Genomic DNA, 23,404 nt, shown 5'->3' with positions numbered 1-23,404 from the left:
TGCCTGTTATTACTGGGACAAATGGGAATTGAGGAGAAAAACTTTATCTATCTATCTATCTATCTATCTATCTATCTATCTATCTATCTATTTAAAATTGTCCTAGAGAAAGGATGCTTAGATTCTTAGCAATTTCTCTGGTTTTGTGGACAGAGTTGGTAAATGGTGTGGAGTCAGAACATCTGGGTTCCGAATGAGGCTATGACCTGGAAGAAGTTATTAAATCTCTCTGTGGCTCCATTTTCTTCCCTATAAAATGAGGTTAATGAAAAAATCTACATCAGCCCGTTCTGTTAACAGATGCAAAGCTATGAGAAAATTGAGATTCAAAGACCCTAAAGGAATAGAACACATTTTAATACATTAATTTTTTAAGGTCTGGCCGGCAAAAAAAAAAAAAATCATAAAATTTATATTATATGAGGTTATAAAACCTTATAACTTATAATAGAGTATTAACATTTTCAATATAGAAAAAACTCAAGAAAGTTTAAGAATCCAATAAAATCTGAGCAAAAGAATATAAAGAGACTATTTATAGAAGCAGAAATAACTGAATGAATAATATACATATGCCAAATAATCAGCCTCCCTAGTGATCATGGGTTTCGCAAACAAATGAAATTTTTTTCAATTTGTTTCAAAAGTGAAAAAGCTGATCAAGAACAATAACAAGATTACTTGGTGATAGCAAGGTCATAGCCTCATTTGGAACCCAGATGTTCTGACTCCACACCATTTACCAACTCTGTTCACAATTGCACAGAACTGGTAAAGTGTAAAAATTTCAAATATTACTGGAAATAGCTTAGTTACAGCTACCAAAAATTCTAAACCATAGACCCAGCAAATATAGGAGTAGGTGTCTATCTTACAGAAATACTAGAAGAATACCCAGATTTGTTCATTGTGTAGCATCATCTATATGAAAGTTAACTGAAGTCAACTTAATGTGCCAATACAGGTGCATAGTTAAGTAAACTATGATTCTTTCTTATTCTATTGTGCAGCTACATTAAATTAAATGATGTAGATCAATACTCACCAGCATTCAAGGGTGTTTATGTAATTATGTTTTCTTCAGTGAAAAAGCAAGCTAAGGAATAAGAATGATCACAGTGTTAAAAATTGATATCTAATCAACCTTAAAGTTTAGGATATAAGGCTATCAAGGGTAGAAATGGGATCATTTGACTTTTGTTTTCTGAAACCTACATATCTCTTACTGTGTACTTTAAAAATTAGCTAAATGTTTAAAATTGATTTTAAAATATTGTTTCCAATATTTCTATAAGATTGAAGCAAGGGATGTTTATTGTAGCTCAGTATTCCATACACTTGCAACTGGAAAAAGAGCACTGTCTTTGTATCACCAGGAAGAAACATGGGGAAAAATGGTTCGCTGGACTCTCTAAAAGGCAGATGCAGAGCAGACAGCATTGTCACTTAAAACAGTAGTAGTCAGAATTTTCCACCAATACAGAAATAAAAAAATGCTCGTGAATATTTCTCAGTTGATAAAAACTTTAAGATATTTTTATATACAAGTAATGTTTTGAATCTTAGAAGTCTATTTCTTCTTTAATGTAGGAGATTTCTTAGTAGTATGAATGAATAAAAAGCACATCTTGATTTTTTTTTCTCCAGACTCTTCTAGGTCGTGGAGTTATGTTTTTGCTCCTCTTGGTAGTGATTTGTTTCCTTCATACAGAAAGAAACTTCTCTGATTTAATATCCTGCTCCAAAATTACCTTTACTGTGCCAGATTCTAAGAAATCCTCCATGAATCTCTATTTCAATCAGAAGGAACGTTCATGGATGAAAATAACATGGAGGGTCTGCTGGAATATGCCCGATGGAAGAGAGACATTGAACAAGGTCTTCTGGTACAGATGTAGCAAAAGTCTCCTCCTTGCAGTGAATAGAAACCTAAATCATAAACTAATAAGTCATAAATATATAAATCAGTATATATATATATATATATATATATATCCATAAAACCATCACAATCAAGATAACAAAGATACCTGTCACCCTCAAAAGTTTCTTCATTCACCTTTGTAATCCCTTCTTCTGTCCCTCTCCAACCTCACCTCCCCATTCCCAGTCAGCCCTTTCTGTTCCTATAGACAAGTCTGTATTTCCTAGAATTTTATGTTAATGGAAAAATACAGTATGAACTTTTTCTTCTTCCATTCAGCTTCAAAGTTTTAAGATTCATCCATATTTTATCTTATTTCAATAGTTGATTCTTTTTATTGGTGAATAATATTCTATTTTACGGATCTATGATAATTTATCATTTCACTTGTTGATAGCTTTTTCCCCCAAGGCTTTGTAACACAAATAAAGCTGCTCTGAATACTTGTGCATAAATCTTTATGAGGACATATGCTTTCATTTCTCTTAAGTAAATATCTACGGGTGGAATGGCTAAATCATACTGAAAGAACACATTTTATATTTCAGGAAGCTGCCAAATCATTTTCCAAAGTAGTCGTACTATTTGACATTCCCACCAACATTGGAGGAGAGTTCCAGCTACACCACATTTCTTCCAGAAGTAGTTACAGATAATCTCTTTAATTTTAGTCATTCCCATAGACTGTAAGTGCTATTTAATTATGCTTTAAATTTTCATTTCTCTAATGATTAATGATGTTGAGTATCTTTTCATGTCTTTATCTTTTACGTCATCTTTGGCAAAGTGCCTGTATAAATCTGTTAAATCTATCCACAAATATATTACAGAAAAAATTTAAAGAATTTAAAGAACTACCATCCATCAGTCTCAACTTTTTTTCCGAGTCGTGATGTGACTCACGTCATAGTCTAGGCAAGAGGAACATCTTAACATTTCTCCAACAAAAGATTAGTATTTCTCATCTGTTAATATAGATCATTCAATAGTAATTAGAACCTTCCTCCCTCAGCCTCCTTGTCCATACTCCCAAAACTGTTGATTGGCCCTTGGCTGAAATTAATCCAAGAATGATAAAGCTCCACTATTATGGTAACAGGTTTGTGGACATGGATCAATAAATGGCTGCACATGGTTTTATGGACAAGAGCTAGGAAAGAAGACTAGGTATAACATAACAGCAGTGCTTGAGTCATAGACCTGGGGGATCTCCCTGCTGTATATCAATACTGTTTTGATATTACTTCTTATTTAAACTTATTCCTTTGGTTATAGGTACAAAAGAAAAATGAAAATACATTCATGCAAGCTGAAGTTTAGGGAGCACCATTAAATAGCACATGTGTTTATAGCCACATTCACCCTAAGTGGGAAAATGCTTAGTACAAGTGAACATCCTGCAGAGAGAATGGCTGGATGCCACTTGACTGTTCAGATGTCAACAAATAACCTTGGTTGAAACATGTGGGTTAGCTGGTCGAAAAGCCATTCTGTATCATTCATACATGGGTGCCTGTATATGTGTGTGTGGGTTCAGGTGTATTTGCCTCTGTGTGTGTGTGTGTGTGTGCTACAGCAGCAAAAATCCTGTGCCTACAAAGAAATAGTGTATAAGAAGCACTTAGACTATTAAGACTTCATCAGCTTTATTTATATCTGGATTCTCATCTTTTCTGCCTTTGAATAAAGTTACTCTCTATGGTTTGAAATCAGCGGTAATATATGGCTATGTGTAAAGCCAGATAGGTGATTCAGTAATCAGGGGAATCATTTCATTATATAAATATCTAACCAATGTACTGTATACTTGAAACTAATAATAAAATAAAAGGCTAAAAAAAAAATTCATTACCAAGAAACACAAACTTAAATAAACAATAGATTATTCTTCCCAAAACAGAAATTCTGCTCAGAAAATGGCATGGGAAGCTACTGTTGAACTCTAATGTTGATTGTGAATGCTTAAAATCAACTCGAGGTGTTGCAATTTTGAAAGTTTTTGAATGACATAATGGGCTAGATAATACAAATCTGAAATATAATGGGGTCAAAATATTTCTGCTCTAATTATTTGATACTGTATATACATCAAGTTTTCCATACTGTTGTATTTATTTTGGGCCTGTTTTCTTCTTCAGGAGACCGTTTCATAAAGAGTCAACCTTTAAAGCTATTTTTCTGGGATGTATCAAAACAGATTTCAATTTGAACCAGTAGAGGGCAGAATAATATTAGTTACTATAATGCATTTGTTCTGTGTGAACAAATGCATTATAGTAACTAATATTATAGTAAGTAAATAACTAGGTATTCACATGTCCTAGTGCATTTGGTTAATTAACCTACTGCCATGTTACTTTCATTGTTAATGAACACAGATAAGGCTTTTGTTTTTTAGCAGCACTCAGCCATACAGATATGCTTCTCGGCAAAGAGACACCAGAGGACAAAGGTAAGTTATTAAAATCAGGATGTAAAAACTTCCAAAATTCCCTTAGAAAATAATTATATTGAATGGCGTGATGCAGTCACATTAGGCAGTAAATAACAATACAGAACTGGTAATTAGGCTGACATAAAAATTTTAAAGCTTACCTTTCCCCCTTTATTTTGCATTATTTTATTCTAGATTTCCATAAATACATTTGCTGTTTAATGACATTTGGAAAATCTTTGAACAAATTGTTTCTAAGCTATTTTCCTCAGTGGATAATGTGATTAGTAACATGGGCTTTAGATCCAACTACTGAGAACAATTCAAAAAAATCTTTGCATCAGTATTTAACATAAGAAAAAAAAACTGTAATTGCAAATATTTTTGTGATATTTATTAAAAAATAATATACGTCATAACTTTTAAGACTCCAAATTAATGAGAAATAAATGAATGCATTTGAATAATATCAATCCCTTTTTTTAAACAAGAGAAATTAAAAATTAGGTAAAAGGCAACAATGCTTATTTTCCCCTCTAGTTTTAATATTGTGTTGGGATAATAGACAGTTAAAAAGTTCTAGGACACACAAGAGGAATCAAAGTTATTATAATACGTAGATAATACGGTTTCTTAAGGGAAAAAGCAAGGCTCCCTTTGTGCCTTCTTAATGACTGCCCTCGCTCCCCATTAACCTAACCACTCTTATGTCCTCTACACCTATAGATTGGTTTTGCAAGTTTCTGAACATCCTATAAATGAAAAAGACTCTTCAGGAACATTTTTAATCTAGCTTTTTCACTCAATGTTCTGTCTGTAAAATCATCCATATTGTTTCATGTATCAGCAGCTCATTATTTTCATTGTTATGAATATGTAGTTTGAATAGATCAAATATATGTCAATTCTTATATTAATGTATTTTTGCTTTGTTTCTTTGGCATGTGTGGGGGCTACTATGATTAAAACTTCTGTGACTATACTTGGACATTTCTTTTGGTGGATACACACTGAGGAGTGAACTGGCTTTGTCACAGAGTGTATATTTACATGTTTATAGATACTGCTAAACACTTTTCAAAAGTTCAAAAAATTTACAGTCCCATTATCAATAATTGAATGTCAGTCATTTTAATTTTTTAATTTAATCTTTTTAGTTTTAGCCATTCTGGGGATGTGGCGTGTCATTTTGGTTTTAATTTGAATCCCATGAATGGCAACGATGTTGAACACTTTATTTTAAGGTTTATTATTTGAATATTCTCTTTTATGAAATACTTGTTCAAATTTTTGAATGTTTTTAATTGGACGCTTTTGAATTGACATTGAAATAAATACTTTAAAAGATAAAGGTAAAGGAGGTCAAATATATGGTGACAAAAGAAAATTTAACTTTGAGTGGTGAACACACAATGCAATATACATATCATGTATTATTGAACCGTGTATTTGAAACCTATATAATTTTATTAACCAATGTCATCCCAGTAATTTAATAAAAAACATAATAAAGATGCAAAGAAAGCTACATATTCTCCTAAGGATAAAATTTGTCACACTCTGTGACAAAGCCAGTTCACTCCTCAGTGTGTATCCACCAAAAGAAATGTCCAAGTATAGTCGCAGAAGCTTTAATCATAGTAGCCCCCACACATGCCAAAGAAACAAAGCAAAAATACATTAATATAAGAATTGACATATATTTGATCTATTCAAACTTCTAATTTATCCTTCTGTATTGAATAATATACCTTAGTAGGTATAAAATGTCTTCTGTATTGAATAATATACCTACTAAGAATTCAATTCTAGTAACAAACTATAGAAATGATCCCTGAAAGTATAGTCTTAAGAATTCAATTCTAAATGCTCTCAAATTAACTGTTTTGATCAGATTGATAACCACTTTGTTCATCTGGCATGAACCCAAATGAATTTCTGTTATTTGAAATAACTAAATTTCTCCCTAGAGATCTATACCTTATATTGAAACTTAACTTGGAATAAATTTCACTAAAACAATGTGTACTTATCTCTCTTATGTAGGAAAAGTTATACAATTTTATACAATTTATGGGTCAAGGGACTCTTGCCTTTTTTTTTAACTCAAACTTTGCTGCACCCCTCCAAAGAGGAACACATGTCCACCTGCAGTGACAAAAACTTGATTGAACAGGTTTCCACACTTCTAAGAAGCTGGATTCTTCTTGCATTGAAGGTAAACCCAGGGGACTGTTTTCATGTTATGATCTCTTCCCTGCATACCTCTAAGTTGACTCTGGCTACTGAACACTCACAACATGTTGGTCATCTTCTGCTGTCCCATAATGTTTCAAGCATACAATCCAAGAAATGAGGAAAATTGCTATCAAGTCTTTACTGATAGCTGGTAGAAAAACTAATCCAGTGGTTACCCATTTTGGACAATAACAAGACAAGTGGTCTTTTAAACAGAACAATGGGAAAAGCATTACACTTAGTAATTGAGCTGTTTACACTATTTGCATGTATTGCTTTCATAATTTATCCAATATGTTAGATCCCATTGGAATCATTCAAATTGGTGCCAGTGGCTTCTATCTTAACTTAGCAGTTGAAAGCATAGCTAACAATCATCTGGCTGACAAGGACCAAAGGCCCATGAGGAAAAGATTTTGTACATGACCAGAATAATCAGAAGAAAGTTTCTCACCTGGACTTCAGTGCCACACATCATGTCCTTACTATACATTGTCCTTACAAGGATAAAAACCACTCTTTCATCAGAGAAAAATATTTTTTACTCCAAGTAGCTTATACAAATGGCTCATCAGAAGAGTGGAAAAACTGAAAGTCAAAAATTAAGCTCTTAGCAGACACATGTAGTAAACAAAACTTCCTCCTCTCCTGAGTCCCTCCTCACATGTACAATTGACTATGACCATATGGTACTGACACACCCTTTCTTTCTTTTAATGCTGCATTTTAAATTTCTTCATTCACTCAATATTTAGATCGTCCCTGTTATGTGTTGAAGAATGTGCTAGTTAAAGAGTTAAGAAGCCATTTCCCCACCATGAAGTAGGTCATGTTCTAGTTGGAAAAAGAGAAGTAATCCATTACAGTACAATGTGTCTTGTGACATAAGAGGTAAATAGATTCAGACAAATCATACTATATAGGGTTTCTGTGAAGAGAAAACTTTTAAATGAGTTATAAATAGCAAGAATGATATATTAACACATATTAAGAAGAGAATATGTACTTGGCCAAGGATAGCATGTACATGTGGGTTTTCTATGGCCCTAAATGAAAGGTCTGTATACTATACTATTGGAGGTCAGATGTCAAGAAAGCAGACTCTGAGGTAAAAATTACAATGCCAAGAGTTTACTAGGGAGTGCTATGGGATCAACATTTGAGGGAAGAGAAAGCAGGAAGACTGAGTAGAGGGGAAGCTGAGCTGCAGTGCAGTTAGGAAGTGACCTTGGCCAATTTACATGGGGGGCTCTGTATCTGGGATGACCCTTCAGAGGTGGAATGAGGAGTCTTAGCCTTTATACCTCCATATCCATCAGTCACTGGATCCCAGTAAGGGAGAGAAAACTTCGGCTAAATGATTCATTTCAGCAATTCCAAGAATGACCCTATAATCTCTTTATTTATCAAATACCTATACGTTTCAGTAGAGGGGGATAACTGATTAGTTGGCCATCTTTCGCCTTGGAATCCTCTATCTTTCAGAGGTTTAGTTTGTGTCCACAACATAGTCCAATCAGTTACTCCCATAGATGCAGTTTTGATTTCAGTTAACCAGGGACATGAGGACCAGAAACCCTTACAAAAAAAAATTGGTTTGGATGATTTTCCTTAAAAGGCAGTTATTGATATGGGGTGAACCTGGGATATGAGTCTCTACATACAGCTCCTTTAAGAAGGAAAAAGACAATCAAATCTGCTGCTGTGAAAAGGTAGCGAAAGAAAGAAATCATCTTTACCAACTCTCTCCTAAGGTGCTTACTTCCCTCATTGTGAGAAAATATGAGATCAATAAGCTCCAGGAGACCATACCTTCATCTGTTAAAAGTCTCCTAAAGCTCGTAATAAATAAGGGTTTGGTTTATAATGTCTAGTCAAAGACCGGAAGCATCAGCATCATCTAGAAATTGTTAGAAATACAAATAGTCAAGCCCCAAGACAAACCTGTTGGATCAGAAACACTGGGGGTGAAGCCATTCCAACTGTGTTTTCACAAGCCCTCCAGATGCTTCTGATGCATGCTAGATGTGGGGCTTAATTTACTGCAGGTGATAAGCATTCTAAACCAAATCTCTACAAGAGGCCATATTTGTTCTCTTTTTAAATTTCAAAAATAAAATAATTTTACCTTTTTTCTGGTTCTAATATGAATTCATATTCATAGAGGAAATATTTAATCCAAAAAGTGTTAAGAGATGGAAAGTCTATCACTCATATAGTACTACTGTGAACATTTTCATGTATTTCTTTTCAGATATTTTTCATGCATGTTTTATTTGTAGAAAATATGATACTATATTTTGTAACCTGTTTGTTGGTTTAATAATTTATCCTAGTACATGTAGCTGTAAATAAGGATAACTCAGATGACCTAGACTGTGAGTACAAATGAACTTACCCTTACTCTGAACCCATCCAAGCACTGCTAGCAGGGAGTCTAGTCTTTTATAGTATTTCTCTTTCTCAATATCTCCAAGTTTAGAACTCTGGTTTTAAAGTTTTAAAAAGGCACATATATTTAAAAGCAAGCAATTTTTATTTTGTATTAAGCAGTTAAGATAATTACATAAGCAGGATGTCAACTTGATAAAAGTTTGAAGATACATTAGCAGGTAAGGTATTGGTTTTAGATTTAATTATGAGTATTATCTCCTATAAGTTTCCACGTGGCACCTCCTCCATTCCGTTCTCCTCAGTTCTTAGGGAAATAAAATGTCCAGGTAGAGAAAATGTCCTTTATTTAATTCAAGACTGCAGACGGTATGTGAACTTGAATGAGAAAAGACGGGAGATAATTATTATTATTAGTGTTATCATTAGTTTGCAATGCTATTGTATGATGTTCAGGATTGTGCTGTCTTGAAGGCAGTGCTGGCTTTTGAGTCAGGCAGATTTGGGAGAGAATCTGCTCTGGCATTTGTTAGCTTAGCTCTGTGGCTTGCTGTGTTATTTTGAACAAGTTACTTAATCTTTAAAGTCTTCTCACCTGAGAAAAGAAGATAACAATGAAACTGCCTTGCAATGTTAAGTCGATTACTGAATAACATGTTAAATGAATTATTTGATTCTATAAATTTCCTGAGTTAAAGAAAATGAAAAGTCTACAGACCATGAGAAGCAAATGACCTGTATTTGTAGTTGAGTGTTAGTAAATATTTGTTCTTTCCACTTCCCTACCTCCACGTGAACTTGAAGGTAAATATGTCAATCCCTGAGCTGAAATGTGTAGTCTGTTATAAAGACTTCCTCCTGACTGCCCAGCTTCTGCTTTCTTGGCCCCCTTCACTACTGCAGCTGACCCTGACTCACTCCCAGGATCTTATTTGATTTCTTCTCCTTCCTTTCAAGCCAAATCTAGAAGTATCAGCCAAGAGTTAATATACTCACTCACACTAATTAAACTGAAATGAAATGTTTTGTTCTTCAGCAAGATTTTACATTCAGTGATAACTTTTATCAGTAGACAATGCATCTGAAGCAGAACATGATAAAATAGTAGAACTAGCTACAGATTCTGGGGCCATGGCTCTGCTTCTTACACTGGGCAAAAGTCACTGTGACTGTGGGAGTCAGCAAGCCTCGGTGAATTTCAGTTTCTGGTCCCACGTTTGTTCCATAATGACTTCTGGGGGCTCCTGGCTGGAGGCTGGACTCCTTCACCTTGGAATGGGTGCTCTTCTGTCCAGCCCTCCTCCTTCCGGCCACCCTGACCAAGGGCCAGCTGGCTCGGTCCTGATTCTTCTAACCTTAGCACTTCATACTTAGCACTTTCTTTAACCAACAAGACTCCTTCATGCATATTTCCGATACCTGTGACTTATTAGATACATTTTATGATTTTAGTTGGTAAAATTCACACCAAAAATTAAAATATAATATGCTGTAAAACCTCTCCCACTATGTCTTCCCTTAGTCTTTCCTCCTTCCCCCATACAAGTAATCAATGTAATTTATTTCTTATACTATATTTATTCATATACAAGGTCTAATATAAAGTTTATTTTACATTGTAATCTCAAATACAGCATTTTATACATGCTGTTTTGCATCCTGCCTATTTTTCTTACTCTACTTTTTTTATAGGATGAGCATCCTTATGCTTTTCTCCAGCTGAAAAGTGTTCCTTTGAATATACCTTACTATTCTCTAATTAGAAGAATTTGGGTGTTTCCTGTCTTTTGATATTATAAATAATGCTGCAGTGAATACCGTTATATGTAAGTCATTTCACACCTGTGCAACAGAATACATTTCTAGACATGGAATTGATGGATCACAGACTATATGAATCTGTAATTTTGATAGATATCACCAAATTGCCTCCACAGTAATTGTACTAATTTCCAGTGCTCTAGAAAATTATAAGAGCATCCCTCCCCAACATCTTTGCAAGAATGTTTGTTTTTTTGTTTGTTTTTAAATCAAACTTTGGGCTTTTATCTACCTGATAGGTTATAAATGGCATGTTATTAACTTTTAATTTGTACTTCATTATGAGTGAGGTTAAACTTTTTATGTTTTTCCTCTGCAGATTGTTTGTTCATATATTTTGGCTATATTTCTATTGTGTCACTTGTAGAAATATTCAATGACATTTCAGTAATATTTTCAAATCTTGCAATGCAAATTATTCCTAGTTTTTCTCATTGTTTCTACCAATTTCTGGCAAAGAAGAAAATCATTGGCATGGAAGTTCTATATTTAGTAAAGGGTGATTACAGTTGAGACACATTTCATTTTATTTATCTACTGAACTTTTATGAAAATATGTCCATTTGAAGAACCAATTATGAAATATTAATGAATCAATTTCAACTAAAAAATTTTAGATAGGAAATACAGTGACCAAAAAAACATTATTTCAATATGCATAATCTTAAGGTACAGATAAATATATATGTACACACACAAAACCAAAACAATACTACCATTTTATGACAGAAAGAAGTAACAGTGTCTGGAGAAGCCCCTCCACCTACCCTATGCTTTTAAAGTCTGTGGTTGCCTCTTGCTCCACGTGGTTCAAGGGTCCATTTCTTGTTTGCTCAGCTTTCCTGTAAGTTGGAACACAAAGAAAAGACACCGGTTGATTTCTACTTGGACAATGGTCCAGGCACAGCGGCTGTATTCCTGGGTTTCCAGGTAATCACGGATCCTTTGGAAGTACATTTTAACCTGTAACCTAAGGTTCTCACTACCTAAGATGCCACTTTTCTGTTCTGCTTGCTGTCTCATGAGCGTTTCTAGGTATTCCAGTTGTTGATGAAGTTCAATGAGGAACTTCTCCATGTGGCTTTCCTCCCAACCATCCAGAGAAATATTTGCCCCGAAGAGGCTGAAGATCTGCTGAAGCGTCTCATGAAGAATGGCCAGTGCACATCCTTTCTGGTACAGGTGAGGATTCAGAGACTTCTGGGGAAGCAGAAAGTTTTTCCTGTGTGGTAGACACTGATGAATTGACGGGGTTTGCAATTTATTCAAGAGTTTTAAATTTTCTCTGTTCACTCTTCTTTGTTGGAAAAGAACCAGTTTCAGTTCTAGGGAGAAGACAGTGGAAGAGGCCAGCAGCACCAACACAACTTCAAAGAAGTACTTGCTAATCATAGTAAAGGCCAAATATGCCACTTAACTCTGTGCAGACTTAGTAAAGCTCCAACTCTAGTGAATATCTGCCTTTTATGCATCTCAAGTTGTCCTGGAAAGTGTTTTCTTTAGTTGGTTTGTTTTTTTAAAGCTGTCATTTCTCCAAGTTTACACCTTAGGCTTTTGGTTCCCTATTCACAGTGTTCATAGGACATTTCCTCCACTTTCCCCATTGTGTTGGCTGTTTGAGGAAGTAACCAAAAGAACTAGTTTCGTTGTATGCTTTTCTTGATACAATTACAGACTAGTCATCTGATAAGATCTTCTATTACTCTCATTATTTATTACTTACGAAGTTTCACTCAACACAAAACGCTTTCTAAATAATTTAGTCAAGCGTATTAAAGTTCTTTTACTGAGAGTAAGATTATTTTTAAAGGGGAAGTCTTTCACAGAGTGATATTTATCAGAGGCTTAGTAGTACCTACATGGCACTCAGGAGCAAAATTAAACCCAGACTACTAAATTTAAAACCTCAAAGGGAACTGTAAATTTGCACAAATGCCTGAGCAAATCAATCTTAAAATATGTACCAGTGATCTTAAATTATTTTATATCTTAACCAAGCAGTTTAATATCTAAGATTCTAGTTTATGGAAGTATTGTGAAAAAGAAAAAACGGAGCAAAAGGTTATTAAAACTTACTGCAATTGCAGGATATTAGATACAACCTGTAAGTCCAACAATAGGGGAATGGTTAAATAAATGTTAGTAAATTTACATAATGAAATGCTATGAAACCATTACAAATGATGAAATAATGTGTGAGAAGAGACTGGGGGCAGTTGGTCAGTCTATACATTCTCGAGGGTACCGGTAACTATGGTCAATCAATGTGCCTATTTTTACATCAATAATGCCTCTTGAATTCCAAATACCCAGTTCCATATTCTAAGTCCTCCTGAATAAGACCCCAATCTATCTTTAAGGCACCTTTTTTGTTCTAATATATGACTATTTATTTACAACCTTCCAACATTAAAAACTCAAGTGTAGAATAAACACTCGACTTTTGTTTACTGTCTATGTAACTATAGTCGGAGCTTACAAAACATGTGTTCACTTGGAGTGAATCAATGTGCTCTACCACAAATACAAAACATAAACATGTATGGTCTCATTATCCACAAGTCAGCTCTATGTTGGTGTCACTTAGTCTGGTATTAATAAATTGAAATAAACTGAGTCAACATGCTCCATGGAGGAGTCTTTTCTTATAAAGTTCATTTGCATTCATCAAAAGGTTTCTAACACCTTGGATGTTGTAGAATTTGAACTTATAGATCCATGAGAGTCAAACTACAGAAATCTCTTATCTGAACTAATAAGGTATACAGACTTTAAGCTGATGTCAAGGAGTGGGAGCTGGAAAGAAAACTTCATACCTAATTGACCTGAATGATAACTCTGTTCAAAGGTAGACTATCTCATGTGCTCATGACTAAAAACGTATAAGTAATGCATGGTTTGTACTGGACATTATTCTGTAAAGCATTATCTCCTTTGAAAAGTTTTAAACTTTTCACATGATCAAAAACTACCTCATAATTCCATTAGAGTTACCGGTTATTTGACATCTGCACATAGCATTCCTCTACTGGGGATGATGATGTCAGTCAGGATGACAAATGCCTAGATACCTCGTTCATGTTTTCACACCACCTAGGGAACCAGTACCTTTGCAAAGTAATTCAGTGACCAAAGGGTTCTATTCTTTCCCACTGGCTGCTAGAAAAACTAAATGTTTAATGAAATTGAGGAAAAGAAGGAAATCTTTTGTATTTTATCATGGAATTTGGGTACTGACGTCATAAAGACCTGGATTGGAGTATTCTTTCTACCATTTACTGGTTGTGTGACTTTGCACAAGTTACTTAATCTCTTTCTGCCTCAGTTTTTTCATCTCTAAACTCTAATTTATAGAACGCTTTTGCGGATTAGCAGATACAAAGATTATATGTAAAAATCTACTATGCTGCCGAAACCATGGTAAATAACTGATGCATATTAGTTTACACTTAATAAATGCCTAAATCAGTCACATTCTTTCTGGGGGTTCGCAGATAGAGTAAAATATTATTACAGATAGAAGATATGAATTACAAATTAGACACTTTAATCTCTTGTGGTTCTTTTTAGGATAAATTGAGTTGCTCTGGCCTCTGGCAGGGTATGATCTCTTTATAGCTGAATAGTTTTTATTGTGGCAGCAACTCCAATGTTTTTGAAATCTCTCTCTCTCTCTCTGAAAAGCCTATGGTAATTTTTAATATACAAAAGGAATAATACTTTTTTTCTATAACATTCTGCTTAATCTATTTAAACAATAGAATTTTGAACTGGTCTCAACATAAATCTATAAACTTTTCATGCAGAGCTTCAGAAAAACACTTATTTATAAGGATAAATAAAAATAATCTCTAATCTGCAGTCAAGACTTTGATGTCATTTTCATCCACTTGGCAATATTAATGTAAAATTGTGTTTTTAATTTCCAAATACTGTTACTGTTTTCTAATTTGAATCTGTTGTGGTCAAAGAATATAAATTTAATCAGACTTATTTCATGGCTTAGAATATAGTCTATCTTGGTTACTGTTGCATGTTAACTCAAAAGACTATTTTGCTTTTGTTGGTTGGACTGTTTTATAAATGTTAATTAGGTCAAGTTGGTTGACAATGTTGTTGAATTTTTCCATATTCTCTCTGGTTTTCTATCTGTTCCATCCACCACCAAGAAAGAAACACTGAAATCTTCAATTATAACTTTGTTTTTGTTCATCTCCCTTTTCAGTTCTATCAGTTTTTGCTACGTGTATTTTAAAACTCTGTTATTTCCTTGTTTTGGATTGATTTTTAAAAAGTTATTCCATATTACCTCCACTATTTATTTATTAGCTATACCACTTTATTTTTATAGTAGTTGCTCTACGATTTAAAACATACCTTTATTTAGCATATTATAGTTTACTTTCAAATAATATTATATACCACATATAGTGTAATGATATTATAACAATATACTTTATTCCTCTCTCTCATCCTTTGTGCTATTGTCATATATTTTTATGTTTTAAACCCCACATACATTGATATATTTGTTAGTCAATTATATTTTAAGAGATTTTTTAAATGAGGAACTCTTTCTTCTGTATTTACTCACATATTTACCATTTAACCAACCATACTTACCATTATCATATATTTACCCACATAGTTACTATTTCTGGTGCTCATCACTCCTTTCTGTAGATCTAAATTTCTATCTGGTATCATTTTCCTTCTTGAATAACTTACTTTAATATTTATTGTATCTCAGGTCTGCTGGTAATCAATTCTTTTGGCTTCATTTATCTCAAAAGGTATTTTGCCTTCATTTTTGAAATACATTTTTGCTGAGTATAGAATTCTAAGTAGATATATTTTTTCTTTCAGTTCTGTAAAGATGTTGCTCCACTGTCTTTTGGCTTGCATTATTTCTGAAGAGAAGACCGCTTTCATTCTTAATTCTTTCCCTCTGTGCATAATATATCTTCTTTATCTCTACTTTTAAGATGTATTATTATTTTTCAGTGGTTTGATTATGATGTGTCTTGGTGTGATTTTCCTCTTGTATCTTCTACTAGGAATTTCTTGAGCTTTTTGAATCTGTGGTTTTATGATTTTCATCAAATTTGGAAGTTTTAGACCTTATTTTTTTCAATGTTTTTCATCTTCTGAGACTCTAATACAGATGTCAGACCATTCGATATTATCACACAGGCCACTAATGCTGTCTTCAAGCTCACTGATATTTTCTTCTGCAATATCTTATCTAATGTTAATTCCATCCAATATATTTATCACTTTAGGTATTATATTCTTCATCTTCTAAAAGTTCAATTTGTTCCATTTTGATATCTTTCATTTCTTCGTGTTCATCTTTTCTTCTACCTTCTTAAATGTATGGGGTATATCTATAATGTGTTTTAACTTCCTTGTCTGCTAATTCTAGCATTTGTATCATTTCTGGGTCTGGTTTCTTGGTTATTTTTGCTACTGTTTATGTTTCTATTTTATAGCTTCTTTGCATGCCTGAGTTTTTGATTCTGAACACTCTAAGTTTTACTTTACTGGGTACTAGATTTGTTTAGTCCTTTGTATATGGTTGGGCTTTGTTTTAGGACATAGTTAAGTTACCTGGAATCTGTTTGTTTCTTCTGGTGCTTACTTTTAAGCTTTGTTAGACTGGATGGAGTAGACTTTATATAGTCTAGGGCAATGTCATCCCACTACCAAGGGGGTATCCTCGTAGGACTCTCTTCAGTGCTCTCTGTATTAGGAAGTTTTTGCACTTGGGCTGGTGGAAAATGATATACTTCTAGCTCTTTGTCAGTCTGGGCGGGGGGGGTAGCTGGCCTGCTCCTTTTTGTACATTCTTTCCCAGTTTGGGGTCATTTATAGGTCACAAATCAGCTACTGACTCCAGCAGTCTTTTCTACAGATATCTCTTTCTCCATCTCTCTTTCTCTCTTCCTCTTCTAATACTTTGCCCTGCAAAATCTAGCTACTTCTCTCAACTCCAATCTCTGACTTATTAACTCAGGGAGACCACCACTGGTTTGTTTGGGTTTCCGCCTCCTCCTTGCACTGTAGTCTAAACACTCTCTCCACACAGTAAGCTGGAGCAACTGCAGGGCTCACTATATTTATTTCTATTTTCTCAAGGATCATTATCCTATTATACCTTTTTCCCAGGATCTGACAACTATTGTTTCATATGTTTATTTCATTTTTTGTTTGTTTAAAGTGGGAGGATGAATCTGGTCATCCATTATGGCTGAAAGTAGAAGTTCTCTCAACATTAATAATCTAAAGTAGGAATTTGCAAACTACAGTCTATGGATCAAATCCAGTCCACTCTCTGTTTGTGCAAATAAAGCTTTATTGGAATACAACGGTGTCCACTTTCATGCTACAATAGGAAGGTTGAGTAGTTGTGACAAAAATGGGCTTTGCCAGTGACTTTTAAATTTATTGCATAAATGTATATTCTATTTATTCATTTTCCCCACAAATTATTTATTTACCATTACTGTCAATCTAAAAAATATAATGTGTAATTGAAATCCTGATTACCTCTCTTTGTTAAAAATATACCAAAACAGTTTTTATTAAGGAAGGAATTTTAAATTCAACCGAAGGAGGGCAGCATAACATCACTTAGTCAGAGTCTGGTATCAACTTGTACCGTTGCCAAGAGAAATAATAAGATTCATGCCATCTAGTGGTCTAATAACGTGCGGTCAGCAACACATTATTGCTTTGACTAAATGAATTGTTCTCATAATGCTTAACTCATATTAAGATACTTGCTAGTGTCGTTAAATACTTCCCTTTTTGCCCGGACTACTTTAAGGGACATTTGTTGCTTTCTGACCATCCACTGTAATCAACCCTCTCTTTTCTGGAGACTATAGGTAAACATATCCTGACTTTTCTGCTTACTCTTGGATCTTGTGTCTCTGGCTAGACTCCATTGTGATAGTTAGCCCTAGTGTAAACTATTCAGTGCCTCACTTTGCCCTTGTCCTCAGTGATTATTCAGGCATGGTCATTTCTTTAGTGATCTTGACACACCTCTACCCTCATTTTCTCAGCATAAACTTGCAATATTTAACCATATTAATTTATTTATCATAAAATGCTAATGTTTAGAGTGATTTTTAAATGATATTTAATCTCTATTTCCCCTTCTCTTCCTGAAAATTTAGTGCTAAAGCCAATAGGTGGGCAGAAAAAAGTAAGCATTGTGTTAGAAGAAGCAGGGACCCATGGTGGTCCAGAGTGGGATGCCAGAGTTCAAGGAGCGTGAGCAAATGTCCATATAGAGAGATAACCTGGCATGGGATGTTGGAGCCTGAGCAGAGTGAGCAGAGTATCCCAGAAGGGGCAGGGTGGTGGGCAGCTACTGTGAAGAATCATAGCCTGAATGGGGTAAGGACAGCAAAGTTTCCTTTGGACAAAGTTTCAAAGTCCTGACCTATAAAATACTTGAAATTTTTATTATTTAATTATAAAAGCTATATATATTTAAGGTATACAATGCGATGTTTTGATATACATACACATCGTGAAATAATTACTATAGTCAAGCTAATTAAAGTATCTATTACCTCACATAGTTTCCTAAAACACTTATTAGTTTTAAGGAGTAAAAGAGTACCTTTACAGTGAAAAAGTCCAGTAGCCACAATCTTATTCAAGTGATCAAAGTAGACCTCACCAATAATAGAACAAACTGAAATCATGGACCACCAGATAAGACGCAACTCAAAAAATACAACATTCGTTCTGTGTCATCCCTGGAAAATACAAATAAATTGAATCTAATAATGAGGGGCCATTACTTAAAACCAAATTAAGCAACATTCTACAAAACAACTGCCCTGTAATATTTCAAAGTTGTGAAAGTCAAAGAAAGCTACAGGAACTCTTCTAGATTAAGAGACAATAGGGACTTCTGGTTTCTGGTTCTGCATGTAAGGAGCTTGGAAATTGGAACCTTTACCCTTTGCCTTCTTAATCTGGCCTACAGTTTTCATGGCTCTAAGCAATTATCAAGTGACAGAGTTGTCTAAAATCAATACTGCTACCTTGTGTAACCACCAGAAAGCAGATATGAAGACTAATACCTGAACTGGCTCAGAGATTAATGAGTTTGCTGAGTAACGCAGTCTGACTACCTGGTCACATATTTCTTTTGGCACAGTCAACAACCAGGACTGGAAGGATGACTAGTGAGGAGGCTGTGGCCTAAAGGGGTTCCAGGAAATGCTCAGATTAGTGAGAGTATCATCAAAATACCAGTGAGGTGGGAGAATATCCAAATGACCTACAGACCGCCATGCCAAGAATGCAAGTTCACCTAAATTCCAGGTAAAAATACTCTGGGCTAAGGTAAGATTTGTTTCAAATAAAAAAGCTGCTCTACTAAATAAACAAACTAAAAACTAAGAAAAGATATTGCTACTTAAAAAAAATCTTATTAAAAGTACAGTAGTAGATCTGTAAAGTTCTTTATAAAGACTGAAAATCTATTCCTGGAACACAATAATGGAGGACTACTGAACAGATTTACTTAAATTCAATTTCAATTTTTCTGGGCTTAATTACGCTTATTAACATTGGGTCAATTTATCTTCATGATCACCTTCCTGAGGGCAACTTAGTTTGACCCCATGTATCAGTGTCAAACTTCATTCTGAATAACCTAGGAAGTCAGGAAACCCAATCTGTGCTGCCGTGGGTCATGTGTGAGTGCAAGATGAAGGGAGGTCATTCTAAAGACGTAAAATGGGAGACTGGTCCCTCTTGGAATTCAACAGAAGATGGCTTGGACATGGTAACATACACCCAACAACAGGTAGCAACTGGGTCATGGGTGGAGCAAGCTGGAATGATGACAGTGTCTTTGATAAGCATCCTGTGTGGTGACAGTTCTTCTCTCTGGGGCAGGAATAAAGGTTTTTTTTTTAAAAAAAAATCTTTAGACAGAGAAACAAATGTCCTCTTTGTCACTGTGACTGTGCAGCAGATACAGTCAGGTCATATAATGAAACCATTCATTAGCCTTGGGAATATAAACTGAGCCTCTTCCTACTCATCTCACCTATCCTGAAGGTCAGAACAAGATTAAGATCACCCTGAAATGAACTGACTCCCTGGCTGGTGGTGTACTGATACTTCCAAGATGGTTTAGTTAACATCTGTATATAAGACCCTTAGATTTTTTTTTTTTTTTTTGCCATCAGCATGCATAATACTTATGTACAAAGCAGCAAATATTATTTTTAAAGACAACAACTTTACCTGAGGGAAGTGGGGGTAAATAAGGATAAAAGGGTCTAACATAAGGTGACGGAAGGAAATTTAACTTTGGGTGGTGAACACACTGCAATATACATACGTACTATTGAATTACACACTTGGAACCTATATAATTTTATTAACCAATGTGTCCTCAATAAAATTAACAAAATAAAAATAAAAATAAACAAAAGAAAACAACTTGTATTATAGAAATGAGGAAACAGATACTATCAAATGTTGCCAGGCAGCTGTTATTTGTGATTGAGTGTCAAATACAAAGTATTGCAGTACTACAAAACTTTGAGGTTATTTATTGGAATTTCAGACTAAGAAGACACATCATTTTATATTTATCATTTGGACTTTCAAAAAAATGTGTAATTTTAAATCATAGTTCATGCCACATCCTTTGTACTTTCACATTACCATCCCAGATAGTTTAAAGGACAGTATGAGCCTCAACGCCATAGTGCTTAATTTTAGATTTCAGCAAAATCAAACTTTTCCCATCTCTAATTTATGTCTATTTAACCACAATTAGAAAATCACACACAGATGTGAAAAGAAAAAAATGCACTTATGGATAGCAGAGAAGGAGGACGATAGGAAGCTATGGGCATTAAAAGACTGGCAAGAGGTATAAGGCATTTTGGAATTTATCAAGATAGAAGTACAGGCACAACCACTTTTTAAAATAAGAAAGGCAGTGATAAATTTCTTGAAAGTCTAAAAATTTTACATTAGACTTTATATTAGACTGATTTGTTATTTTTTAAATTAAGAGGTAAATAACTATGGAACAAAGATTTGGCAAGTTGAAGCTAGATGATCTACTGCTAAAATAATAGCAAGCATTTCCTAGTGCATATATTAATAAAGTAAATGGATAGAGTTTTCTCAATTGTAAATGTTTTCCTCATAAACTGGTCTTAAACCATTAGTATGGCCGACAATACATCTTGACTTCTCAAAGTGGTATGTGATTTGCCCATGATATGTAATTAAGGTTGTCATAACAATAATTTATGGTGTTTTAATAACACTGACTCCTAGATGTTCTTTTCCTTAAAGATTTTAGAAAACAGTAGATCAAGGGCATTGATCTATTGGCAGGGAAGCAAATTTAAGCTTAAATAAATAAAGAGTCCAGGTGTGCTTCTGGACTCCAAATAAAAATGAGGACACCAGATGTGGTCTGTGGAAAAGAAGGCCACTGCATGTAAGGCAATATGGATATCTTTGGCAGTCTTCAAAAGATGAAGTTTCAGCAAGTGTTACAACAATTACTTTTGAGACTTTTCTGGAAGGCTGTGCTATCTATCATTAATTACTTTTTATGTTCCACCCAAAGCAAACTTGATTTTTATGTACCTGTTATTCCTTTAAAATCTAGATAGTGAGGGTTTGAAATGACCATATACTTTATTTAAACAATGAAAATTCTGTCAGTCATTTTAACAAATATTTAGAGTGCCTAGCAATGATAGCAGTGAAATCTAGATATTTTTCATTTGAATCTTTAGAGATTGGTTTTGAATGTGACACTACACTGTTTTTCTAAATTATCACTCCTCTTGGCCTTCCTGGGAGATAGAATATGTTGTTAGTTTTTCAATTCTCTTGTAATTTTATTATCTCCTAAAAAGAACTGGAGAGTAAACCTGCATATCAAAACACATTAACAAAGAATTACAAATATTAGCTGAAGGCAATAGAAATGCCATGGAAGACTGCATACTGGTACACTGCTTGATTACTATTTTAAAGAAACCCAGTCCATTAATGTTTAAAAATTAAAGAAGGCCAAAGTAAAGGAATGCTTACCTCTGATTCTTCAACCATCAAAGGATGTTTTCAAGAGAATATGAAGAAAAGTATAAAATGAGTTTAAATTAGAAACCTGGGCTATTTATGCAATGGGCTTAATGTCATTTACTGAGATAGTTTGTTATTATATAACTTTGGAATTAAATCAAAGTTGAAAGACCTTGGAAATTTCACAAGATATTAGACTTGATTCCTTTGATCTAGAAAGGCCTTATTTTTTCTCATGACTTTTCTAATTCATTTGCTCAGCATATCACTAAACATCAAATCCATTTGTGGGGGAAGTCTTAAAAGAAACTAGTCCAAATAGAACATGAAATGAAGAGACTTAGCCTCACGTGTTCTCCAGAGTTTAATTAATATTCTTGGAAGCAATATGATAAGGGATGGTATAAGAAAGAGTAAACACCAGCAATTGTGAATTCATGTGGGCTCTGTTATGAAAAGCTGAGGAAGAGGAGAGACAAGGAATCTCTAAGGTTTAAGACTTTATGGAACATCATTATACTTAAAACTTATGAGAAAGTCCTGTAAATGAATGGTCTTAAGGACAAAGAACATTATGAAAAAAAGAAAAAACAAAAGAAGGGAAAAAATAACTTGGTGTTGTTTTTTAATCAATAAAATTATTTTAATGTTTGTGGAAGTTTGGTTAGGGTATATAATAGGAAAATAATTATAAATTTGTAAGCATGTTGTGATGGCATTTGGTGAGTGAAGGCAGACAATGCCCACACCCCTTAGGAAGAGGGACCACTGTCCACAATTCCCACTACCTAGGCAACCATATTTTGGACATATTTCATAAAAGATGAGCATACCCTTAGAGCTGTTTTGGTTCTTGATATCTTCTACTTTAATGAATTCTTACGCTGCACCTCTTCCCCTTGAAGTAACCTGAACAAGTCTCTGATCCTTAAAGTCAATAGTGCTTAACCACAACAGCTTATGTAATAAGCACCCTTGGGAAGCCTGAGCAGGGAAATGAGCCTTCACTTAGCAAAAGGGTCTATAGCAACTGCAGCATTTCATACGTGTGTGTTATTACAACTTAATAAAAGCTGACCCCTTGGAAATACTCTGTACATCAATAGAACAATTAATAATCATCGTGACACATTCGTCAAATGTATTATGTGTGCAAGATTTTGTGCTAAGTACTGTGAAGATATACAAAGAAGTAAGGCATGTATTCTCCCCTAACAAATCACTTATAGGAGGATCTGACTAAACTTAAAATACCTCTTTCTTGGAATGATTGTCCTTCACCATTTCCTGTCTAAATTAGGTTCCCTTGTTATGCTTCCACACACAAAAAAGTACTCTCCTATCATATTAAACTTTACCTTCTTATACTGTCAAGACATAGGAGGGTTTTGATTATGTATCTGGTATATGATACGTACTTAATAAATATTAAATGATGACTAAAAACCTGGAAAAGAACCTAGGCCATTACATAGGAAGTTGGGTAAAGCATTCTATAA

At 34.2% G+C, this 23,404-nt stretch overlaps 1 protein-coding gene and 1 pseudogene across 12 annotated transcripts in view; both read right to left on the bottom strand.

The window, feature by feature from the left end:
- IFNE (interferon epsilon) overlaps positions 1–23,404 on the bottom strand; it is a 79,771-nt gene that overhangs the window by 18,420 nt on the left and 37,947 nt on the right. For 5 of the 12 annotated variants that reach the window (XR_005656782.1, XR_005656784.1, XR_005656783.1 and 2 more), the window contains exon 1: positions 11,576–22,725. Coding sequence is in view for 4 of the 12 variants with exons in the window: in XM_039880714.1 (XP_039736648.1) it covers positions 11,619–12,200 (582 nt within the window). In the remaining 8 variants the exon portion in view is untranslated. Of the gene's footprint in view, positions 1–9,113; positions 9,583–11,575; positions 22,726–23,404 lie in introns of those variants that run through there. The other 7 variants (XR_005656788.1, XM_039880716.1, XM_039880715.1 and 4 more) reach the window with 4 other exon arrangements.
- LOC120617151 (uncharacterized) lies at positions 6,131–6,208 on the bottom strand (annotated as a pseudogene).

This window comes from Pteropus medius, unplaced genomic scaffold (assembly GCF_902729225.1).
Source record: "Pteropus medius unplaced genomic scaffold, Ma_sr-lr_union100, whole genome shotgun sequence".
NCBI lineage: Eukaryota > Metazoa > Chordata > Mammalia > Chiroptera > Pteropodidae > Pteropus > Pteropus medius.
Note: the sequence above shows the minus strand (reverse complement) of the source record. Positions and strands in the feature narration are given on the sequence as shown.